We start from the raw sequence: 25,940 nt of genomic DNA on the forward strand, positions 1-25,940 counted from the left end.
GAGACGGCTCCATCAGATTCAATATGCTTCAACAATTGTGCCAGTTATGATGTCGCCTGCCACGTACAAGTATACAAAATGTTATCATAAATAATTTTGATACAACAAACATACCTACCTACGGACGTAATGTTATGAGTACTTATACGACAACAATAACATGGGGTGCAATTTGTTGCACATCATGGTCAATATTTTCTCTTTCGTTTTATATATATGCATGCATGTGTGTAGTAATTAATTTTAAAATAGTATGTTATGTAATGTAAGGGAGACTTACTAATTTATAAGTGTTTTGTAATATTAATAATAGTATTATAGTGGATATTAAGCATTTATATGTATCTGTTTGATTGAATTGCCTGTCATATGTTAATCGACCTGAAAAAATATGCCTCCATTAATTAGTAAGATTTTTTATTGTTTGCAAATTAAAGATTTTGCCAAATGTAGTTCATTTATTTCCTAGTTGGCTCTAGTGATCAGTTAGGAAATAAGGTTAAACACAAATTAAATAATATTGGATGGGACGATTTTACTATCGGGTGAAATTAAATACCAAACAAGATATCTCTCACTTGAAGTGTCTTCTCTTCTACCATGCAATAATTTAATTAAACTTGAATCTTATTCTCATTATTCTTATTTAAAGTCGGTGTACAATTGTACATTTGTTAGACCAAGCTTCGAGTCAGTTTGTACGTAGGTTATTTAATTAATCAAGTTATTTCTAAGTTCGAGTCAGGGTGTAAAATTATACAGAGTAATAAAATGTCCACATTAATTACTATGTATGGAGTGAGTTAATATTATAATAATATGTAAACCATTGCATTTTTGGTTCAAGTGAAACTTTTAACATATAATATTATAATATAGGTTAAGGCCCTCTTTACCTTAAAAAAATAATATTAAGTAAAAATAAGTTCAGTTCAATAAAAATAATTTCAGCTCAGTAAAAATAAGTTCAGTTCAGTAAAATTAAGTTTATTTTAAGAAGAATTATAATAGAAATCAGTAAAAATAATTTCAGTTTAGCAAAAATAATTTTAGTTCAGTAAAATTAATTTAAGTTCAGTAAAAATAATTTAAGTTCAGCAAAAATAATTTCAGTTCAGTAAAAATAATTTCAGTTCAGCAAAATTAAGGTGAAGATTACGGGGCCTAAGAATGCGTTCAATTCACATGACTTTTATTTATATGAACACATTAATTCATTAAAATTTATTTTAGTTATCATAAATTAAATATAGGATTTTCTAAAAAGAAATTACTCCAACCTAACTTTTATCATAAACTACCTCATGAAGAATCAATAAGTTATACTCCGTAGAAAACTACCTAATAAAAGGTAAAATGTTGTAAGATGCTACCCTTGGCCAAATTTCCATCGTTAACCTAATTTAATGACGTTGATCCACCTCAAAACACCCCTAAGCTAAAATCAGCTGAGGGGTTGGTTTTGAAGGTGGTAAGGTTATTTTCGAGGTGGTTGGGGGATATTCCGAGTTGGTAATGAGGGTAGTTTCGTGCTTTAATTTGTGATGGTGGTTTTTGGGGTTTGAGGTGGTGGTTTTGGGGTTGAAGGGTGGTTGGCGTGGTGGAGGTAGTTCCAAAAGGTTGTGTTGGTTTTGGGGATGAAATTAGAGGTGAATTCGGGGGTGATTTGAGGTGGGCCAATGGTGGAAATCCGGAAGAGGTACTGTAGTTTCTTACAACATTATTTTACCTTTGATTAGATAGTTTGTTACAACATTTTTTTATTAGGTAGTTTCTCACAAAATATGAGTTTTATATACACTTTTTTTAATAGAAGCATAACCTTATCAAACCCTATTTTGCACTTTTTTTTCTTGAATTTATATTACTTGGGCATCAAAATTGCTTTACCATATTCTAATCATATTAGATAAATTTTTTTAGAAATTATATGAAAGTAATTATGTGAACAAAAGCCAGAACGTTTTTTTTAGCCCATCTTGTGTGTGGTCAGTCACACCGTGTGGCCACTTATAAAAGAACAAAGTAACTCATATAAAACTGACCAAGTAACCCCTGTAATACTAAATGAATAACCCCTGTAATACTAACTTAGAACCCTATAGCATTGACAAAAGTAACCCCTTTAACACTGATCAAGTAACCCATATTACACTAACGAAGTAACCCCTGCCACACGGTGTGGCCAGCCACATATGAAGTATAAGACTTTGTTTTTTTTTTTGGGAAACGTGTTTGTGGGCGTGGGGATTTGTTTCATAGGATTCCACAATGTATATCACTGCAATTGAATTTGGAATCCTAGATTCTGTTATCACCTCACAAAACATCTTACCATAAAAATCACCATCAGTATCATCATTTTCCGAACAATTATTATCATAGTCATGTTGCATTACCGAGAATACAAATGCCAATTCCGCAAATATGATGTATAATTTAATCCAAAGGCGGTACAAAGTGGCAATATATGTAACATAATTCATTACGTAGCAATATACAAAGTGGCAATCTGTGTAACATAATACATTACGTATTATACACTACGGTTTTAAAAGCTAAGGATCAACATACTAAAATTAAACGTAAAATACATTATATACAAGCATATACTATATAAAATCCAAACTTAGGCTAATGCATGAACTTGGAATATGAGCCATTGGATTGTATATATAAGGAGTTGTATAACTCTTCGAAAAAATGAAAGAGCAAACCAGCAATACTAGCTGAGTAGTATGACTCCTACCTATTTCTTCGAAACTTTTAAAGATAATAATATTACTATGACGTCCCTTGAAAACTTAGGGGGTCATTCTCATGACCATCATCAATCGTTATTATTACTTGATGATATTGACCAATATCTTTCTGAAGTTACCCTGCCACAACCCGAACCCATATTACCGACACCCGAACCACAACCTGAACCCATATTACCGACACCCAAACCCGAGTATCATCACTTGGATGCTCCCTATAATATTAATAAAGGATATGATTTGTTTCAAGAAGGGTGTGGTCCCACACCCATCCATACACTTCCTCATGAGGTTAGTCTGCATGTATGCTTAGCTAGGATCGTACGTAGATCGAGTACAAAATATTACTTAATTATAAAGAGAAATTATATGTCTAAAACCAATAATGATAATAAATGTAGTCTTTTATAAATATTGATTAAATAATCTTTTTCTATAATGCTATTAATTCAATACTGCATGATAATATTAGGCGTTGATGTTAAGAAATACTTTGTAGGTATATCTTTTATGAAATAAATATTGCACAAAGTGTTAGCCCTGTTAGGTAGTTTATTAGACTTATTACTTCATTGTCCTCATACCTATCCTATATAAAAATAAATATCTCAGCTTAAATTTTGTTAAAAAAGCTCTAAATATTCTAAAAGTATACGCTCAATTTTTATTTTTAACTCTTTACAAAAATTGATGTTGTTAACGTCACAAACAAATCCTACAAATTACCGCCAGGATGCCTGATATATCTAGTTTCGAATTTTGTCCGAATTGCCATAAGTTTTCATGCGCAATATGATTTTATATTAACCAGCTTACTAGTTAGTGACATTGTTCCATTTACTAAAAACCATCTTAATTCAAAACGTTTATTATGAGCACATAGGAATACTTTGCTCATTGTATATTTTTACTCCGTAAATCAATAGAAGATTTTGAAGTGAGCAAGAATATCAAATGACCGAAAAGTATACCAGTACATGGAATGTATCAGCACCTGGGTGCATTTATAAGTGTATATTTCTGAATTCTGATAAAACATCTGCTATATTAATCAGCAAGAAGCAGAAATAAAAAATGTGGATTATCAAGCAACAAAGGATTCTAGAGGAAAGCAGCCTATTCTGGAACCTGAGCGAAAAGATGATCCTCATCATCTGCAAGATTCATTAAAAGTGAGTGTATCGCAATCTTCATTTTCTTATTATTTCATACATGGCAACATGCTGAAGATAGTATGATACATTGATGTTATTGTGTGTTCTTATAATAAATATAGACGTAAACCTAATCTATATATTAGTCCCACGATTCATACGTATGTAGTACATAATATGTGGATCTAAGATTAATATAGTAAAATCACATTTGGGATGGATTTCGTGGATTTGATCCACACTTAGATATTTAATTAGGGTGTCAAAAACGTTTTAGGTGCATCGTGCATGCAAGTAATAGTGAACTTGCAACGTTGGAACATCAATATGTATTCTAATCAGTAATCACAATACGAATGTACTTCATTTGTATATATCTTCATATTATTAAAATGGATACTTTAAAATTTAATATACTCCGTAATAAGAAGCACCTGGCAAAATATGTACGTAGTATTTAAAATCATTGAAAAAAAAAAAAGTTATTGTAGTAATAACATTGCATGCCGAATCCTCATGATTGTGTACGTCAATTGCGGTCTTGTTTTGTAATCTATCTCAATATTGCTGAATCCTTACAATTATTCATGCCAATTGTATGCTCATAGAGACGTACACAGAAACGAAGTAGTGGGAACAGACGAAGAAGGGAGCGCATCAATGCAAATATAAAGGTCATTCAACAGTTAACTCCCCATTGTGGCAAGGTAATTAATGCAAGGTTCCCGTAATTGTATACATATCATCATTCATGAGTTCATGACATAGATAATTGCTTCTCGTAGTTGTAATTGCTTCTACTACTTTGTGTATATTTATGAGATTTTGTTGCGTAATGTTGTAGGGGAATCATGCGACCATCCTGGAGCGTGCCATTGAGTACATAAAATCCTTGAAGCTTTACATTGATGTAAATAAATACTTATGTCTTGGAACTATTTTATTCTCGAATTTGTATTATTGTACTGTACGTACTAGCTTTACTGTGTTAGTGTGTTACTTTTTTTTTTGAAGAGGTGTTAGTGTGTTACTTCTACACCTTATTTGAGCCTCTTTTTTTGCGCATTATAATGGTTTCGATCAATATTAATTATATTTGATTAAACAACAAAACACAACATGTTACGTGTATATGTAATAAGTATATATGAATATCAACTAATTTAGTCAATTACCCTATATGTAAAGTTATAAGAGATTGAGAGGAGTGAGGAGATGGAGGGATGGAGGTGATAGGGTGGGGGCCCTTCCCCCGTAATTTACCGTTGAAAAAAAAAAGGTTATAAGAGATTGTACATTATTATTGCATGTAACAATATATATACTTCGTATATAATACAAGTATGAACTTATAGCACTTGGACTTATATATGTGAATGTTCAGTACTAATTCAATCAATTCAATTACCTCGTATATATGTAAAGCCATAACTCATAAAGTAGTACATTATTGCATATAAATATACTACAAGCTAATAAGTATGAATTTATAACACTTGGATTTACAAAATGCAGGCGTTTTCAAGATCAAGGAGTGGACAAGGCCAGTTTCAAGCTCCATATGCAACCCAAATGATGGTGCAGCCATGGCCTAGGATGGTCCATGGAATTGGAACCGTACCATGGCCTCAAGGAACTAATCACACCGGGTATCCAACACTTAATCCTATACTTGGACAAGGTGGTTTTGGTGGTGGTGTTCAAATAATCCAACCAATGTCTCATGGTCAGGTTCCATTCACACCAATATTCTGCCGTCTACCATGTTACACCACTTGTACTCCTATCATGTCACCACCTACACCCGCTGTATTTCCCTTTGTGCCTCCTCAATCGCAATCCACCCCACCCGGCTCTTTTAGTCAAGCGCCTCACTTTTAGTCATCAACACTTTGATGGCACATTTAGCCTACTCAAACACCACATTGCACTCTTCAAAAAAAAAAAAAAAAAACACCACATTGTACGTTCTAGTTTGTAGTAGACTAGTGGTAATACCACATGTATTAAAGTGAGTTTATTTCTCTCAAAGATGTAATCATAAGTTTGTAAAAATATTTTGTGGGTTGTGCCTAGAAGCCTGGAATCATAGTAAGGGTGTGTAATTCAGAACTTCAGGCATTTGTTAGCCTGGAATCATATGTAAATATGTAATGCAAGGGTTGTAAACTTGTAATGTGTGAATTATGTATAATGTATTCATGGAATCATGAGTTTATATTCTTTTGGGCTTTAACTTGCTTACTTGGGCCAACCAAATATGCCAAATTCGTGGGCCAATATGGGTTTTTTCCCGTTCCATTAACTTTGATAGATTTGGTAATGTTTGGCTGTTAAAATTTGATTATCTTCAAAGTAGGGTATTTTCTTGAAATTCATACTAGTCCCTTCACAACAATACAATTTGAAGGAAATATTCATTTTAAGGAATTGAGTTAAATTATATATTAAACTTCCCTTTATCTTTCTTTGTGAAAGAATAATATTAAAAATTTATACTCGTCTTATATAAAGTGTAGAAAAATCCAATTTAATGTCTTGCACACTATTCATCCACTTTATTATTTAAACAGGTTAAACAAGCCGATGTGGTGATATCTATAATGTGTTATGTGTGTATGCATTATTGTTTTCTCACGTTACGCAACTTACTAAAAAACACTCATATCTCTAACAACCTTATTTTTTTTATTTAATTTTATGTAAGAAAACACATAGTATAAATTATACCCGCTAAAAATATATCCTATCAAGCAATGCCACGTATTCAAATTATTACCGGAATACCACGCAATATTTTTTTAAAATTTTTTAGTAATCCATTATTTCATATCAAAGAAAATTTCCCTCTTGTCAAAAAAAAAAAAAAAAAAAAAAATCAAAGAAAATTTCCCAAAAAATTAAAAAAAATCTTGAAAAAAATCCCCCCAAAAAAATCAATCAAAATGCAATATGATGCTTCATTATATTGAATGCATTATGATGCTAAAAATGTTTGATAAAATGCATTATGATGCTTCATTATTTGGGAATGAGTAGATAATACATTGAAGAAACATGAAATAGTATCAAAACTTGTCACTAAAATACATGGAAAATTAAATAAAATGTTATATTTGGAAAAATAATCTGTATTAAAATCTGATCTTATGTATAAAACATTATTCATCTATCTTTTTTATTTGAACTAATTAAACAAGCCAACGTCCATATGATTTATGCATTATTATTTTCTCGCGTAACGCAACTTACCAAAATTATTGAAAGTTGGAAAGATGGGAACAATTTGGACGTGATGAAGATCAGATAATGGAGATGGGTCGACCACTTGACCGAAGAACACACCTAATGTCCTACTCAACAATCATATCTCTATTCCCTAAAAAAAAACATATCTCTGACAACCTTATTTTTTTGTTTAATTTTATGAAAAAAATTACGTAGTATAAATTACACCCGCCAAAACTTTATCCTATCACGCGATTCCACGTATTCAAATTATTACCGGAATACCACGCAATATTTATTTTTATCTTTTAGTAATCCATTATTTTCATATCAAAGAAAATTTCCCAACAAATAAAAAAAGTTCTTGAAAAAATCCCCAAAAAAAAAAAAAAAATCAAAATGCAAAGAAGATCGGAGAAGATGAATCAGACGGCGGAGGAAGAAGGTTTATCAGAGAATTTATCAATCATGAACCGTCGGATCGAACGGCTGAGATTGCATCTGCACCCAATAATCATCAAGAATGAAATTACATCATCAATGGAGGTTGAAAGATGCAGGGGAGAAGGAGGAGGAGAGAAAGAAAAGGGGAAGAAGGCAACCATGGAAGTAAATATGGAAGCTTTATCAGATTATATGAGAGGAAAATACAGAGATATTCAAGAAAAAGTGTATGAATATTTTAGAGAAAGACCTGAACTTCAAACCCCAATTGAAATCTTAAAAGATGATCATAGAGAATTGTGTTTGAAACAACTTGTGCGTTTGGTTAGAGAAGCTGGAATTCGCCCTTTTCGATTTGTTGTTGATGAACCTTCTAGATATTTTGCGATTGTGGAAGCTGTTGGGGGTATTGATATGTCTCTTGGGATTAAAATGGGTGTTCAATACAGGTATTAAATTTTGTTTTATGTGTAATGTTGCTATCATGAAAACTTGTATACAACGGGTGTATTTAATTAGACTCGAGTCACATTAAAGTCGACTTTTGTGAAGGTGTGACTTTAATGTGACTTGAGGCGACCCGTAACCTAATTGGTTACATGGTTACAGCTTTACAGGCAATATATCCGTTGTATACGAGACTTTTCGATCTTGGTCAGATTATTGTTATAATTTTGTGTCTTTTGGTTGATTTGATTTGTTTGGTGAATGTGGATGTGGTGCAGTTTATGGGGAGGTTCAGTGCTGAATTTGGGAACTAAAAAGCATAAAGATAAGTACTTTGATGGAATTGACAACCTTGATTATATGGGTTGTTTTGCTATGACAGAACTTCATCATGGTAAATTAACATTCCCTTTACTGTGTGATGACATGAGATTTTTTACAATTGGTACTAGTACAAATTTGATTGTCAATTTAGTTTAAATTATAGTATCAATATAAATTTTTCATGTTGGATTAACAATATCTAGCTGTGAGAACTTGTATTATGTTTTGTATCTTGCAAAATTCTTTCATGACCACCTTATTATTGTTTTATCTTTATTTACAGCAGTAGTTTTGTACAGAACATATAAATTTTATCTTCAATATGTTTTTATCTATTATTATTAATACTCCGTGACTGTGTAAAGGTTTCCATGAATTCCATCTGAGAAACTGATTTTCTTAACACATTGCTGTCTATTGATATGTTAGAATATCTGTTGATGCCGAAATATAATTGATATTTTGTGTTTGAAAGGCTCAAATGTCCAAGGCCTGCAGACTGTTGCAATGTTCGATCCCATCACAGACGAATTCATAATAGACACACCTAATGACGGGGCCATCAAATGGTGGATTGGAAATGCGGCTGTTCATGGCAAGTATGCTACAGTCTTTGCAAAGCTAATGTTGCCATCTCATGATGCCAAAGGTGTTACTGATATGGGTGTCCATGCCTTCATTGTTCCTATTCGGGATATGAAGACTCATGAAGTTCTTCCAGGGATTGAAATTCATGATTGTGGTCATAAGGTTGGCCTGAATGGAGTGGATAATGGAGCTCTGCGATTCCGTTCTGTGAGAATCCCCCGAGATAACCTGCTAAATCGCTTTGGGGATGTTTCACGTGATGGCAAGTATACCAGCAGTCTTCCCACCATCAACAAACGATTTGCAGCCACCTTAGGAGAACTTGTAGGAGGAAGAGTTGGCCTTGCTTATTCTTCTGTTGGTGTGCTTAAGATTGCATCTACTATAGCCATTAGATACTCTCTTTTAAGACAGCAATTCGGGCCTGCAAAGCAACCGGAAGTTAGTATTCTTGACTATCAATCTCAGCAGCATAAGCTGATGCCCATGTTGGCATCAACCTATGCTTTCCACTTTGCAACACTAAATCTGGTAGATAAGTATTCCGAGATGAAGAAGACTCACGATGATGAGCTCGTGGGTGAGGTCCATGCTCTTTCAGCTGGTCTAAAGGCATATGTGACTTCATTTACTGCAAAGTCGATAAGTATCTGCAGAGAAGCCTGTGGAGGTCATGGTTATGCTGCTGTGAACAGATTTGGCAGCTTAAGGAATGATCATGATATATTTCAGACATTTGAAGGTGACAATACGGTGCTTCTGCAGCAGGTATAATCAAACTACTTAGTAATATGGAGTTCAATATTTGCTCCCTGGAATTGATTTTGATGGTGATATTATGTGAAAACTATATATTGAGATATTATGCTGATATATCTGAAAGTTGAAAATTGAATTTCTGTAAATTCAGAATGGCTGACAAAACTAAAAAAAAATACAAAGAACGAAGTTGTTGCAAACGTTGTTGGTGAGCCAGTAATTTGTTGGCTTACTCATGTGCATCTTTGCCTTTCTTACATAGTAAAAGATTTCTATTTTTGATTGTCTTTTATAATCTTGTAAGATGTAAATTGTTGCCTCTATGCTCAATTACTGTATAGTAGGTTCATGATCAGATTGTGTTTTCGCTGTCTTGTCTCTTCTTTCATTAATCTGCTACAGTGATTGCTGTACTATCGTTGAATATCTCTACTGCTACAAAATGGTTTCATTAAACTCGTATGTTGTAGACTTGTAGTAGTGTTGGAGCATATAATGACTTCAGGAATCTGACTTGCTGCCAAAAACACAGGTTGCAGGGGATCTATTGAAAAGGTACCAAGAGAAGTTCCAAGGTGGTGCTATTGCAGGGACATGGAACTACTTGAGGGAGTCGATGAATGCATATCTCTCTGCTCCGAATCCTGTGACTGCTCGTTGGGAAAGGGAAGAGCATCTTAGAGATCCCCAATTTCAGCTGGACGCTTTCAGGGTAACTCGCTTGACATTTTGGTCTATAATTGTTATTACTCACCTATAATCAGGATGTTTGTATTAATGTTGAGTTTTTATTTTTTTTTGTTGCAGTACCGAACATCAAGGCTTCTTCATAGTGCGGCATTGCGTCTTCGAAAGCACTCCAAAACTCTAGGCACTTTTGGTGCTTGGAATAGATGCTTAAATCACCTTCTTACACTAGCTGAGTCTCACATTGAATCTGTCATACTTGCAAAATTCATTGATGCTGTAAAAAGGTTTATTTTCACCTCTTTCTCTGACCTTATATTTCAAGCCCCTATTTCTGGTTATATTTCTTTCAAGTCTCCTATGTTTATTCACTGATGCTTATTTGCGATCCTTCTTCCCCAGCTGCCCTGATGAGAGCAGCCGTGCTGCTTTAAAACTTGCCTGTGATCTATATGCATTGGACCGCATTTGGAATGACATAGGAACATATCGCAATGTGGATTATGTAGCTCCCAACAAAGCTAAGGTATTGATTTCTAGATGATTACTTCAAATTTGTTTACCTTCTTTATGCAGAATGTTACTTACTTTGCTTCATATCATCTGATAAAATAAGAAAAAAGTAAAATTTTGCTAAATTTTTTTGAATACAATAGGTTTCTTATCAGTAGAGAGTATATTAATCATGTTATAATTTTAAAGGAACAGTATTTTAAATTGCCTAAAAAAATTTGTTTAATTTTATGTAAGAGCAATTTAATAGATTTCTGGCAAGTAAAAATTACTGCAGTGCTTATGTTCAAATCAATGGTGAATTTGCAGGCTATCCATAAGCTGGTAGACTATCTTAGCTTTCAAGTAAGGAATATAGCAAAGGAACTGGTTGATGCATTTGACCTTCCAGATGATGTTACTCGTGCCCCAATAGCAATGCAAAAGGAAGCTTATACACAGTATACGCAACAGGTTGGATTCTAGATCTGGAAACAGAGATTGATGCCCATAAAGCGGAGAAAAAAAATACTCTGTAACATTGTTGGAGGATCGGTGTATGTATATTGTATACTTTTCATGAAATGCGAAGATATTTCCCACGGCCAAATTCTTTTTTTATCCATGGTATCTTTGGATTGGAGTATAAGTCCCTATGAAGCTGTGACAGTAGAAGACGCCCTTGCTGTATTACTAGTATACACATTGGTATACCTGAGTGAGCACATTGTATTACTAGTTGGAAACTTGGAATATTTATTTGTGTTCTGTCTCGCTGAATATTGGCTATTCGTTAGGTTCAAACAATTCTTTTGTGAAAAATCATTAATTTCTTCAGAAGAATAGACTTTTAAAAGAAAGCATTTCAGATAAATTTTAGCATAAAAGAGTTGCAGTTACTTTTGGCTCTCGTTAGACATTTTTTTGACACGAGTCGTCTAAGATGCTGTGCTGATATCTGTTCAAGCATTCAGTTTCTTTGGCATCTCAATCTCAGGCTTGGACATAGAATAAAAGGAAAACTGAGGGAGGAGAGTATTGTGAATGTTTAATAATTGTGCAACTTTGTGCAAGTTCTTGAGCATCTCAACGTAATGCAACTAATAGATACAAGTTTTCCTAATCAATGTCAACAATCTTTATTTATGTAACCCTTTCATGCAGACCAAGTGCCTGTTCGGATAACAGATGATGTAAATGCATTTTAATCATCAAACTCGATATTAAAACGGGATGAAAAGGCAAGCACTGATTTGAGATTCTTGCTTTTCTGGCTAATTGTTCTAGCAGTCTTCCAGACACTGCAGAATAACTCTGAAACTTGATGTATTAGAAGCAAAATGCTCAAATATATTTTCAGTAGTAATTACATGGACCTTTCGGAGTTTCAGTATCTGAAAGGTCTAGTCGGATTCAAATATGCAAGACGAGCTGCTTCATTTTTCTGTCTAATATCCTCGTAGAGTTTCAGGGAAGCCTCGGAGAATTTGGTTAGTTTATCAAGCACCTTTGTTAAACTTGTGTGGATAGAGCCCAAATTCTCAGATTTACCCTCATTGGCATCCTCATCCTTCCCCCCTTGTAATTCACCATTGCTTTCTGAAACTGCTCTCTCCTTTTTCTCCTCTGCCTGCTGCTGTTGCTTTATCAGTTGCTGCAGGTCGGACAAGAAGTTTTTAATTGCATCACTGACCTCTTCAGAAGGCAAAGCTTTGATCCCTGCTGACCAATCACGACAGAGGACAAATATTGGTGGGGCTACAACACGACGAGGGGAGAATGGCCTTCTGCTACCTCGACCACGTTCCTGCGGCTGCAGCACACAATTTTGTAGCCATCCATTGATAGCTTCCACATAGGATGTGAGGCTATTCATCCAGTCAGCGAAACTGAGACCAAAGCACTCGAATTCATACTGGAGTTGAGCCATTATTTGCTTATGTGCTTCGCTTCCCAAAGTCCCCATAGCAGTCTTAGCATGGTAAGCTAATGATATTGTTATGTATTGTGCATGATGGCATTCCAACATGGCTTTCCACATCCTTATAAATCTGCACGAAATCCACAAATCATTAATTCATTCCATAATTTTGATGGAAAATGGTAATAAATCATTTTACTAACAAGAAAAAGGTTTTTTAAAAAATAAATAAAATAAAAAAAATTCTTTTTCTTCCCTTAGGAAGCAACGAAAAACCCATACTCATTCACTTCTTTATAGCCGTAAAAGACCATACAAGACATGGGAATGCCAAGGCCTGGTTTGTGACTAGTTAGAGGTGCTGAAGGTCTATCATGGCTGTTCCAATTAGTTAGGAAGATGGTTTAGCCATCTAATTCGCTTTCTATTATTCCAAATTTCTTTTATTACATCAATCATTTGGTATATTCCCTATCCCAAATTCCTGCCAGAAAAGGGAAGTAGGGAACTGAGTTGATATCTTACGCTGTAATCAATTCAGTAAGTTGGGGTTGTAATTCTTCATCTCTCATTTTCTCAATGCGCGTTGCTATGGAATCAACAGCATGAAGGGCCACTCTGATGCGTGAGTGTAGATCTTTTACAGCTGCTCTGGTTTTGTCAATTACATGAGTACTAACATCCTTTGCAAACTGATGCCGGAGTTGGTCACATTTCCTTTCATACTGCTTCCTGATGACTTCACTGGCCTAATGATTAAGACAAGATACTAAATCAGAAAAACACATACTATATAAAACAGATAAAAGGTAAAAATGAGAATACTTGCACTAGCGTCCCTATCTCTCCCTATAGTAACATGTTAGGCGTAAAACATCACTATACCACCCTTATCTGAGGTACTTTCTGAATTTTGATTCCAAATATGTGAAACATCTTTTTTCGAGACAGAGCAAGTAATTTATCACCAAGCAATAAAGAAAACTCACTGTCCATAAATGATGATTTTGAACACTCCTTCAGTGCATTCCTTTCTGTTCGTATAAAACCGGTGCAGGACTTCACAATAATCTAATTTAAGTTCTACTACAGTTGGGTTATTCCTGATTTCTTGACAGGCTTCAAACCTAAAGGGGCTAAATACCTCATGGTATCAAAATCACTCCGTAACTTACAGATGGTGATAGGGAACCCACACATCAGTGTAGCCTTTCGCATATAAGCCTAGGTTGCATAATGTTGAAAATCAACCTAACCTCGTCAACAGTTCAATGATGTTTGATCAAATAACAATACCACACAAAGTTGTGATATTTTTCATAAATAGAAAGCTCATCTCATCCGTAATTGAGCAAAAACAATGTTTTATATCGTCTTCTTTTCAGTGTAGTCTGTGCATGAAATTCAGGATCTATAAATGCTACATTGACTAGGAATTATATATGTCAACAAAGGTCAACATACTTGTTAGTTGTTACACTTCTCTTTGTAAAGCCAAACACGGTAAACAATTCCCTAGCAGGGAAATAAATCATCTTACACCCCAACATTGCAAGGTTATTGGTAAAGTTTGCTCGTAATTGAGAAACAAGTTATTTTAGGTTATTTGGTCTTGCCGTCCAAGTATACCTAATATATACATATTGTATGTGGCCATTGTGATTAATGGGAATTACAGAGAATTATTCATTATATTTTGTCAAGATCTCACACAAATGATAACACGCTACTAATAATTTAACCTTCCATGATCCTGCATACCCTAGCAACTAGAAAAACATCAAAATTCAGTTCACATGGTAAGAAACTAAGAATGCAAGCGAATGTTAGTAGAAATACCTTGACTTCATCATACAACTTTCTCTCCCATGCATAGAGCCTGTCTAGAGTGGAGGAATGACTTCCTGAAATCATGCAAAAATCTTCTACACACTCACTACCACTGTCATCAGCATCATCTTTAGATGCAGAGGCAAGAGGATTCCTTGATGATGACGATTGTGAAGATGTAGACCGGTTCCATACAATCACCTTGGGCACATTTTGTTGCTGAAGATCTATGGGTAGCAACAACAAAATATTCATCAAGTATGAACTAGACAGATCAATCATTTTCAAGTACTGTACAAAATTGCAGTAGCAAATTAAACATGAACTTAATCAAAATAGGAAAGAATGCCAGTTAAGCCTTAATTCGGCTACTGATCTTGAATAAGAAACCAAATTTGTAATTAAGGATAAAAATAACCATCACATCCAAAAATAAGGATAAAAACCTACCCAATACCCATTCAAGCATGATTAAAAGGCTTAAAGCACAAACCTATGCAATTAAGGATAAATATAACCATCACATCCAACAATAAGATATAATATCAATAATAAACATTTGTAATTGTCAGACATTCCCTCTGTCTATCACCCAATAATCACAACCCACATAATTTAGGATACTCAAAAACCCTTCTTCCGAACATCCCAAAATAGTATTACTATACACCGATACACGAGTATATTCATTATCTAGCAAAAGATAATTAAAGCTCACCATTAGCAGCATGAACACTTTTGCCACGACAAAAAACCAAAGGACAAGCCGCTAAAAACTCCGACGAAGACGAGCCTCCTAAAAACATAAAAATGTACATTACATAACATTTCCAAATGAATAACACATTCAAATTCCTACAAAATCAAACACAAAAATCAGTAGTACCTTTGGCCTCGGCATACCCGACCCGAATTTTATTAGCTTCAAACATCCTAGCAACCTCTTTACCCGATTCAGAAGCTCTAAAAAACCGGTTCTCAATATCCTTAATACTTGACACAAAATCCTTAGCTCTATGTGTAATAAATTCATTCGGATCCTCCCTTTCTTCACCCAAATCTTTCTCCTTTTGCCCAGAATTACTATCACCACCCCCTATTTTACTAACCCCACCCTCAACCTTTTGTAAATTTCCAACACTACCCTCTTCACCCCACAACCTAATACTCCCACCTCCACTCTCAGGCCCATTACAACCCAACCCCACAAACCGAAAACTCTCGGGTTCGGGCTCGGATCCGGGTTCGGGCTGTTCTTCTCCGGGCTCAAAGTAATCCCAAGAAGCTTCCGATTCAGGAAGAAGCGGCGGCGGCGGAGGTGGCGGCGGAGGCATCGGAAAGACCAAGGAATCATCATTATTATCAACGAAAGTATGAATGTTGGTACTAGGATTATACCTTAGAGTGACAGCAACACTGCCACTTCCGCCGACAACGCCGGATTTCATGCAACTTAATCTGGGTTCCGAGGAACAAACCTCGACAACATCGTCAATGGAAGGAGAAGGGTGGTAAGAAGAAGAGTGATGAGAAGGGGTCTTGTCGAGTTGATCAGTGTTGTGAGTAGGAGAGAGAGAAATTGAAGATTCAATCAAAACTTCAGCTTCTGCAAATCGACGAAGTGAAATGCCGATGTTTTTGAGGGATTGAATGTAGGAAATATGAGCAGCTGCTAGATTGTATCTTGAGTTAATTGCTTGGTTAATTAGGCGTTTTCTTTGTTTGCACATTCCTAGTGCTGCTGTTTTTTCTGGTCTTGAGTTTGAACTTCCCATTTTTTTATTTGAAAAAGATTTGATTTTGAGGGATATTGTAAGAAATTTTTGAGAATAATGAGGTTATGAGGGTTTAGGGAGATTTATCTGACATGTAGAATGATGGTGGTATTAGTGGGAAAAGTGATTTTAAAGTTGGAAAAAAAATACTACATCCGTCCCCTTTTGATAGTTCCTTATGGACAAATTCTAGTCCCAAAATGTTCACCCCATTTGCTTTTTCCAACAACCATAAATATTACGTAGTAATTTTTTACCAAACTTTCCTCCAATTTGCAACAATACTTGTGCAAATTTATATTTCCCATGTAAATTTTGTTTTTCCATGTACTTTCATTACTTTCTCTCTCTACTTTTTTGCATGCTCAATGTCAATTTACTTTTTTAATGTACTTTAACTATTCTTATTTGTGTTTTTTAATTCCCGTGAAAAATGCCCATAAGGGACTATCAAAAGGGGACAGAGGGAGTAAAGCAGTAATTCTTTCAAAAAAAAGCAATAAAGCAGTAATGAAAAGAGTAAGAGAGATGATATAAGAGGCCTTGAAAAGTGTGTAATTGCTGATTACTGTCAAGTAGTAAAAATATTCTAGTTAATCTACCAGATAAATTAATGTATGATAATCTAACTCAACACTTAAATATAATCGTAATCTAGTAATATGAGTTTAGTAGAGTAGCGGATTGATTATAAGATTTGATCTCATGTTTTGGGTAGAAGGGTACTCCGTAGTCATATCATTTAAAAAGGTTTAAAATTGGTTAAGTTAATTCTAAGAGGGATTATATGAGAAAGGTTATTAATTGAAAAGGGAGGATGTTTGAGTGGAGAGGAGCAAGAGGGAAAACCTTCCTCTTAAAAACTTCAATGTTTGTGTCAGTAAGAATTAGGAGAGTGGGGACCCAACCAGAAATACCAGTACTGTACAATTTACTAACTGTTGTTATTTCACTGCCTTTAATGGAACTCTAATAACTCTCCAACGGCTCGTTTTGTCTTAATCTTGTTTGTTAAGATTCCCACATTTATTACGATTATACATTAAGCTTCATTTGATCATAAATCATACAAGTAGTAATTCATATTTCTAATCACAAATAAAATTATGGCTTACAATTACTCTTTTAAAGTTTTAGTAAAAAAAAATACGAGATTTAGTGGTATGCCGTTGGTTGATTGTTAAATATTTTTTATGTAAACACATGGTACGGTAAAAAAAACCGTGATTTTTTTTATATGTTTTTAGACATGATAGTCTCTCTTCTTCTTCTTCTTTAGTTTTTTTAATCTAAATTTTCGTTTTCATATTTTTTATTATCGCCATACTTACAATACATTAATATTTACTTGTACGGTTGTATTTAGTAAGATTGAGCTGATAAGAGAAAATTGGAGAAACCAAATGTACTCTGTAAATACTACCTCTATTAACATTTAGTTGCAACTTTGATGTATTATTTGAGAGACATAACATATTTCAAAGTTGCAACTAAATGTTAACGGAGGTATTATGAAAGTAAAATTATGGCTCATGAGAGTAACTCAGTATTTTGTAAAAAAAATAAAAATAAAAAAAAAAAAATATGTAAAAAATTGTGGCCAAAAATTATGTACAGAAGTAGTTACAAGGTTTTGTGGCCTTGAACCCTTAGTGCTCTACATGGGTGGGATTCTATTCCTGCCTTTTTCTGACGTTCAAACAAATTCACTTTACCATGCTTTTTCTCCAATTGCATACCCTCCTCCATATAAACAATTTACTACTACTGTACCTGTTTCAGTGGATGAAATGAACAATAGGCATATTCAATCTCAGTGCTACAATTTAATTAATCTGTCTGATCCTTTACTTGTGTAACTTTCTAATCAATATCAGCCACTTTATTTATCACTGAAAATTTGTGAATATTTGACTTTGTATTGTGTTTACAATACCACTGTCTATATACTCCTTTGTTCCATAGTAATTGCTGAAGGAGTTATGTCTTCGATAAGTGCAATTACTAGATATATCAAGGATCACTATTATGGCGATAATAAGTTCGTTCTTTTGGGGCGTCATCCTCTGTTGCTAGACTATGAGAGATGATCTTTGGACTAGTCAAATAGTCCAAACCCCTTTAGAATGGATCCTATGAGGTCACACAACAAGGTTATTGGGTTAAGCAAGTAAGAGGCCCATTAATGGGCCTCATGAGCAATTAACTAATCATGAATTGGATTGGGCTAGCATAGTTGGATTGGAATTAGGTTTTGGGCTTTTGACATGGGCTCTTATTTAGAGATGAGATCTATAAATAAGATCCATGCCTAGGGTTTGCAGTAAGCAGTCATAATTCACACACAATGAATTTTGACATCAAGGCAACCTATCCCAAAACCCCAATCCCCTCTCTAACTCACGGCTCCCTCTCCTCCCCTTTGGACTCACGGCCGGCCACCCCTTGGTGGCGCGTGTGGTGGTTCGTGGTGGTTCTTGGTTAGTATGTCTCTCCTCTCCGTAGAAGGTCAATTGAAGGGTTCAATTGCAACTAACTAGCATTAGTGGAGGTCTTAATCTGTGCCCGTGGACCAAGTAGAGGAATCACGCTTGAGGTTCTTTATCTCCCCTTGTTCTTGTTCGATCGCATGTGGAATCACGCTTCAAAGGTATGATTATGTGTTCTTTATGTGTTATGCAAAGATCCTTGGATTATGTACTGTATGAATATGATTCATGTTTATTTTCGCTGCGTAGTACCTATAAACTCCTACAATTGCTACATATTCATAATTTGGAAATTTCATATTAGTTGCTATAAATCTCCCTCTTTAATCTTTATGTTTGTAATACTGTCGTTCTGTATGTTTGTTTTCATAGCTCTTCCATATACAACTTTACATGGTTGCATCATGTAACAATAATAAATATAAAACGGAGGAATTATACTTCATTTGCTTCAATAAATTTAAAAAACTCCACCTTTAAAAAAAAAAAAAAAAAAAAAAAAAAAAACTTACGAAGTATGTACTTGGTCATATTGTGTCAATTGTAATTGTTGTATTTTTAGTGAAACATAGACAATTTATTAAATACTCTGTAATATAAATTGAAGTAAATTCAGGATTAGCTTTGCTGCAGCTAAAGGAGTAGGGGCTCATATTGCTTCTCGGCTTTCCACTAATTTTAGATAAATTTTTTGAGTTTACAATAAAATCCTCTTCATAATAAAAATAATAATAACACAAGCTAAGTAATAAAAAAATACTACCTCTGGTTCAAATTACTCGCAACAAAGGAATATTTTATGTCTCACAAATAATACCCCTTTGTTGCGAGTAATATGAACCGGAGGTAGTAAATGATTATAATAACAGGTCTCCAAATATATATATATATATATATATATATATATATATATATATATATATATATATATATATATATATATATATATATATATATATATATATATATATATATATATATATATATATATATATATATATATATATATATATATATATATATATATATATATATATATAGGGGAGGAATCCGGTAAGAACCCATCCTTATATAAGAACATTAGTTATATAAGAATCAATTTCTACCGTACGATTAGGTTGATATGGACGGTAAAGATTAAAACAAAAACCCTCCCTCAAACCCCTAACCCACCGTCATAAATTTTGTTTCTCCTCAAACTTTCAAACCTTTTTACTTTCTCTCTCCTCACATCACAAAATCTAACACAATTTGCTACATAATCAACCTAAATTGCTCAAGTTCTCAAATTAGGTATGTATTTTTTCGATTTTATTCAAATTTCATGAATTTTGCATGATAATCAAGTCGATGTCTGCGATTTTGCGATTTTTTATCTTTGCGATTTTGATTTTTGCGATTTGCCTTTTGTGATTTCAATGAATTTCGCATGAGTTTTAGTCAATTTTGATTTTTCTGATTTGTTTCATTAAATTTAAGCAGGAACAAATTGAAGAAAAAGAATTGAGTGGAAGGAGGATAAGAACATAAAAACGTACAGAAATTAGCCCCAAATGTAAAGGTAATTGATAATTTGACAAGTTTGAAGAATTTTATGTATTTATATGGCTTTTTCGTTTGATTTTTGCTAATTTCAAAACCTTATCAAATTTGCCGCAACTGTTTAGGTTTGTGTTCTAAAAATCTGTATCTATGCTCTTAAAATTTTGAATTTATGTCTAATTTATTAAAAAATTATAATTTGAAGTATGATTAACATGTTAAATTCTGATAATTTATGCTTTTTGTAATTTAGAAATTGGAATTATGTTCTAAAGATTAACTGTTATGTTCTAAAATTAGTAGTATTATGCTCTAAAGTATATGTTCAAATACATTGATGATGTCAAAATTCAATAATTAGTTTTAACCTGGAACTAAAGAATATCATGAGGCTCCACAACCCTACTGATAGAGTGTTTGTTGATGCTGGGAGTGAATATGACTTAGTTAACTGAAGGTGTTACTAGCATTTGGTAAAAGCTATGGAAACTCTTTTGAAAGGTTGGTTTTAGATGTTGTATTTGTAGGAATATGTGGCAAATGTTGTTGTTTACAGGTTGAAAATCTATGATAGTGGAGTTGAGTTGTCTTTGCTCCGTGATTGCAAAGATGTCCTTGTACCTTCCTTCAGCTTAACATGCGTCTCATGTCTCAACCTTTGAAAGTAATAATCAAAATCTTGTTGGTTGACTTGTTTTTGGGTGGCAATTTCTATCATGAATCCACATATAAAGTATAAGATACATTTATGTGATCTTGGGTATTATTGATTAATCAATTAAGTTGGCTGCCTTATGAAGCTTATTGCTTTTTTTAGAGATTGCACTATTTTGCTTTGCCTTGAGAACAAGACATAAAAGTCTTCTCTGAACTCTTGAATTTTGAAATTTGTTATTTGTTACATAAGCTTGACAGTCATTTAGAACAAATATATGGCATCTACAAACTATTGTAAGCTAAAAGAGGAGTCGATTTTTAATATATATTCAAATTGAAAATCAGCAACAAGGTATATATGTCTTCAGTTATATTAGCTTTACTTTAAAACTTCATAGGGAAAAAACTTAGATCCTCGGGAAAAAAATTTAGAACATATGTTTAGGGGAAAAAGGTTAGAACAAAGGAGAAAAAAATTTAGAACATATTAAAAAAAAAAATTGGAACATAGGAAGTAGAACGTAGAAAAAAATTAGAACATAGACAGAAAATTTAGAACATAGGGTAAAAAAAATTTAGAACATAGGAAAAAAGTTTAGAATATAGGAAAAAAGTTTAGAACATAAGTGGAAAAGTTTAGAACATAGGCGGAAAAATTTAGAATATAAGAAAAAAATTTAGAACATAGGGTAAAAAAAGTTTAGAACATCGGAAAAAAAAGTTTAGAACATAAGCGGAAAATTTAGAACATAGGCAGATAAATTTAGAATATAAGATTAAATTTAGAACATAGACAGAAAATGTAGAACATAGGGTAAAAAAAGTTTAGAACATAGGAAAAAAGTTTAGAACATAGGCGGAAAAATTTAGAACATAGGCGGAAAAATTTAGAATATAAGAAAAAAATTTAGAACATAGACTAAAATTAGAACATAAGCCGAAAATTTAGAACATAGACTAAATTAGAACATAAGCCGAAAATTTAGAACATAGACTAAATTAGAACATAGAAAAAAATCAGAACATTCGAAAAAATTTAAAATATACAAAAAGGTGTAGAACATAGCAAAAAGATATTTAGAACATAGGAATACGAAAAAATTTAGAACATACAAAAAAATTAGAACATAAGTAGAAAAAGTTAGAACATACGAAAAGAAAATGAATATAGCTTAGAAGTTAGAATGTAGGGGAAAAAAAGTTAAGAATAGAAGTAGGAATTTAGAATATTGGCTAATTCAGAATATAGGCTACAAAAAATTAGAACTTAGGGGAAAAAAAATCAGAACATATGTTTTAAACATAAGAAATAAAATTTTGAACATAGTGAAAATAAATTAGAATATAGGTTTTAGAACATATGAAAAATATGTGGAACATAGGATGAAAAAACTTAGAACATAGGGTTATTGTAATAGTTAAATTTCAGGTTTGATTACATTATTTATTTAATTGATGGGTATGCTTAAACCTATTAGCTCAAGTGGTAGAGCACTATGCAAATGCATAGAGGATGTAGGTTCGATTCCTACATAGGTTATCTCTAAAAATAACTAAAAAAAAAAAAAAAATCTAATTAGCACTTTTATACAAACAAAACATCCCGCTTTTTTTGATGGCTCTTGAATACAGGTGTGTATTCGGTATGATCCGGATACCAATCTTTTTTCCTTTTTATAACATGTTTGTTGGTTCGATGACTTCGATCAATGTATTCGAACAATTATGCTACAACTAAACTCTTATACAAAACTCCCGTCTCCATATTACACGAATGAACCTACGTGGGATTCGAACCCACATTTTTATGCATTTGCACAATGCTCTACCCGTTGAGCTAGTAGGCTAATGTTTGTATAATATTTATTTCATTAAATTAAACTAGACTTGAGAAGTCGGGTGAAGCTTGGAAAAAAGGTATTTAGTTGTTGTTTATATATATAATGATAATGCATACATCTTACAAATACAACATGAGAACTTATTTGAAAGCACTATAACCATGCATAAAGCTTACAAATATGTCATCTGCATTGTACAAGAAGTCAACTTGATGAGTTAAAAGTAGCATAATTTTGTCTTCGAGAGCTCCCCTTACACACTCCTACGAACATTATAAGTTCTTCTGAAGCTATATACTCAAATGCATACAGTCAAAATCAATAACCGCTTTACCAAGTTAAAGCATCAAGCTAAGCATGTATACATAACGCAATCTAAAAGCCAACTCTTATTAAGAATAATAATTCCATCATATAATTATTTGACAGAATTGAACTTGAATATATCTGAACTAATATGTGTCTAAAGTGATGTAAACATCATCTAGAAGATACACATCATCATCCTAAGATTTCTCTAGCAAGTTGGATCCTTTGCTTCTGGCCACCATTCAGGTTGATCCCACTCTCTCTAACATAGTGAATAATGTTCTAAATTTGCTTTTTCTTAGAACGTAGTAAATACTTTATTTTCTAAATTTGCTTAGAATATAGTGAAATACTTTAGAACATAGTTATGATCTAACTTTGCTTTTTCTTAGAACATAGTGAACTACTTTAGAACATAAAGAGTAAAGTTTATAACATAGTTAACCATTTTAGAACGTAAAAGGATATAGTTTAGAACATAATGAACTATTTTAGAAATAAAGGATATAGTTTAGAACATAGAGAGATTAATTTAAAATCTATAGGGTAAAGTTTAGAACATAAAGAGAAAACATTAGAACATAGAAGGAAAATTTTAGAACATAGTGAATTACAATATGTTCTAAAGTTGCTTTATGTTCTAAACTATATAAAAAAAATAAATAAAAAAAAGAAGAGGAAGGCTGCTATGAAGCAATCAGGTAAAAATTAGCGTTCATGGCACCCCCATAAAGGCCTTACAGGTTCAACAGGTACCTTTTACGCTACAGAAAGTAAAAGACAATAATAAAATAAACCAAGCAACAACATTTCTAGACAAAAGGGGGTCTAAAGTAGACTCGGGAAGTACAACCATAACCTAATCAGTGCCCATTAGTAACATAGAACTTCACCAACTTTAATAGCCATAACATATATTTTTTTTTTAATTTTCTTTTTAACTATCGAAACCACTAAAGGACATGGGTCTATAGAGTAATCCTTGAAAAAATACAGAGTGCATGCTATTGCTCGCAGATAAAAGCATTTAAAAGGATGCTTCTTTCGGCTTGGTGCTGTCAAAACCCTTTTCTGGTTGAGCTGGTTTTCGACTCATCCATGAGCTGCTAGGCTTCTTAGTGCCAAATTTGCCAAGCTTAGAGCATATTGTGGCACCACAAAAAGACTACTAAGTAGAAATATATCAATTGCGTACATCAAATTGAATAGCAACTTTAAAACATAAAAGTCGGTTAATTATAGTTATTCTAAGGTCGTACAAAGAAGGTAGCTTACTAATGAAACCAAGGTAGATGTGCATTATTCAAGCTATTCCATCCACTTTGAAAGGTTAGAACACAAGCCATGCATAAGTTTTGTAGAGCATACTTGTGTGTTCTAATTATATCCATTGTCAGATTATTTCTGCTTCAAAGAATTTCTTGTAAATCCACTATGCTTAGGTTCTAATTAATTTTTCTCTCCTCATCAAACACAAACCAAGAAAGTTTTATTGACAATGTAACCAGAAAATTGACAGATTTTGCAATAATCTATTCAAAGTGAAATTAGCAAAAATAACAGAATTCTACAAAATATATAACATCAGACTGAATCAATATGTGAAAATACAGGATATATATTTAGCATAATATCATCTAAAAAATCAATCACAACCACAAATTTTATAAATTAAGCATAACTCCTAATAAACGAGCAGATGAAATTGTAAATAAAAACAAAAAAAATCGAAAAAGTTAAAGTCGAAATTGATGAAATTAGGGGGGAAAACAGGAAAAATCGCAAAAATCTGGAAAAAAAATCTGAAAAATTAATCGCAAAAATTGATGAATAACATGAAATCAGGAAATAGAATGGATGAAAAAAAATCACAAACAACGAACAAAAAATCAGGGAAAATTGATGAATTCAACAAATAAAATCGGATAAAATCAAACAAAAAATCAGAACAAAAAATACAAATCTAAAACAATTGATAAACTTACAATCATTTATCCAAAAGCTGAGAATTTTTTTGATTAATCTGATGAAGTTTTGGTTGCCGAGAAGAGAGAAGCAGGTAGCGTGAGGACAGAGAAGTAGCGTGAGGAGAGAGAGAAACAAAAGAACGTTGTTTTGTTTGAAAGGGAAAATTTAGATTGTACACGATCCTCAATTTACATAAATGCCATTATTAAGATAAATTTGAGCGGTTAGATCAAAACTAATAAACGGCTGAGATTGGTTCTTATATAAGATTGGTTCTTATATAAAGGAGGGTTCTTACATGAGCCTTCCTCTATATATATATATATATATATATATAGAAATATAACAGTAACAACTAAAAAGTCAACTATTTTCACATAGAAGGCAAATGAAAATAATCACCAAAACAGGAATATGGATTAGTAGGCAGATTAGCCACTAGCCAGGTGGGGATGGAAGTCCGCGCAATCAGCATATGCAGTCAATCAAGTAAGGTGCCTTTAGACTTTGGAGCGGCCCAAAGTGAATCCAACTACTTTTTATGCGTTCTTTTTGTTGTTTCATTCCCCATCTTAAAATGGGTGTGGTAAAAGTTTTTTTTTTTTTTTCTTCTTTCTTTTTTTTCCTAATCCTTTTGTTTTTTAATTAGCAAAAAGGAAAAATAAAACTTTTTAGAAAGTATAGGAGTAATCTAAACTACACACAAGTTCAGGTTATTACAAG

General features: G+C 33.1%; 2 protein-coding genes across 2 annotated transcripts; one reads left to right on the forward strand and one right to left on the reverse strand.

The window, feature by feature from the left end:
• The first annotated feature begins 7,442 nt into the window (after positions 1 to 7,442).
• On the forward strand, positions 7,443 to 11,720 carry LOC145600979 (acyl-coenzyme A oxidase 2, peroxisomal-like). The gene is made up of 7 exons (XM_081656868.1): positions 7,443 to 8,037; positions 8,314 to 8,429; positions 8,835 to 9,715; positions 10,239 to 10,418; positions 10,514 to 10,680; positions 10,796 to 10,919; positions 11,216 to 11,720. Exons 1-7 carry the CDS (start codon positions 7,544 to 7,546, stop codon positions 11,369 to 11,371), a joined length of 2,118 nt encoding a protein of 705 aa, XP_081512994.1. The 5' UTR covers positions 7,443 to 7,543; the 3' UTR covers positions 11,372 to 11,720.
• Positions 11,721 to 11,935: 215 nt separating this feature from the next.
• On the reverse strand, positions 11,936 to 16,466 carry LOC145602523 (uncharacterized). Its single transcript, XM_081658716.1, has 5 exons — positions 15,523 to 16,466; positions 15,355 to 15,432; positions 14,646 to 14,863; positions 13,332 to 13,555; positions 11,936 to 12,936 (listed from the first exon to the last, which is right to left on the reverse strand). The coding sequence occupies exons 1-5, from the start codon at positions 16,409 to 16,411 to the stop codon at positions 12,273 to 12,275; spliced, it is 2,073 nt and encodes a 690-aa protein (XP_081514842.1). The 5' UTR covers positions 16,412 to 16,466; the 3' UTR covers positions 11,936 to 12,272.
• Positions 16,467 to 25,940: the final 9,474 nt, after the last annotated feature.

The sequence above is a fragment of the Chenopodium album genome, chromosome 21 (genome assembly GCF_948465745.1).
Source record: "Chenopodium album chromosome 21, dcCheAlbu1.1, whole genome shotgun sequence".
Lineage (NCBI taxonomy): Eukaryota > Viridiplantae > Streptophyta > Magnoliopsida > Caryophyllales > Amaranthaceae > Chenopodium > Chenopodium album.

Excerpts from the sequence above, each read along its gene's own strand:
- LOC145602523 (XM_081658716.1), bottom strand. The coding sequence starts at position 16,411 with ATGGGAAGTTCAAACTCAAGACCAGAAAAAACAGCAGCACTAGGAATG. Across the intron at positions 15,433-15,522 it reads CGGGTATGCCGAGGCCAAAG|GAGGCTCGTCTTCGTCGGAG; the intron begins GTACTACTGATT and ends TTATGTTTTTAG. Across the intron at positions 14,864-15,354 it reads AAGTGTTCATGCTGCTAATG|ATCTTCAGCAACAAAATGTG; the intron begins GTGAGCTTTAAT and ends TGCTACCCATAG.
- LOC145600979 (XM_081656868.1), top strand. The coding sequence starts at position 7,544 with ATGCAAAGAAGATCGGAGAAGATGAATCAGACGGCGGAGGAAGAAGGT. Across the intron at positions 8,430-8,834 it reads TATGACAGAACTTCATCATG|GCTCAAATGTCCAAGGCCTG; the intron begins GTAAATTAACAT and ends TGTGTTTGAAAG. Across the intron at positions 10,920-11,215 it reads TAGCTCCCAACAAAGCTAAG|GCTATCCATAAGCTGGTAGA; the intron begins GTATTGATTTCT and ends GTGAATTTGCAG.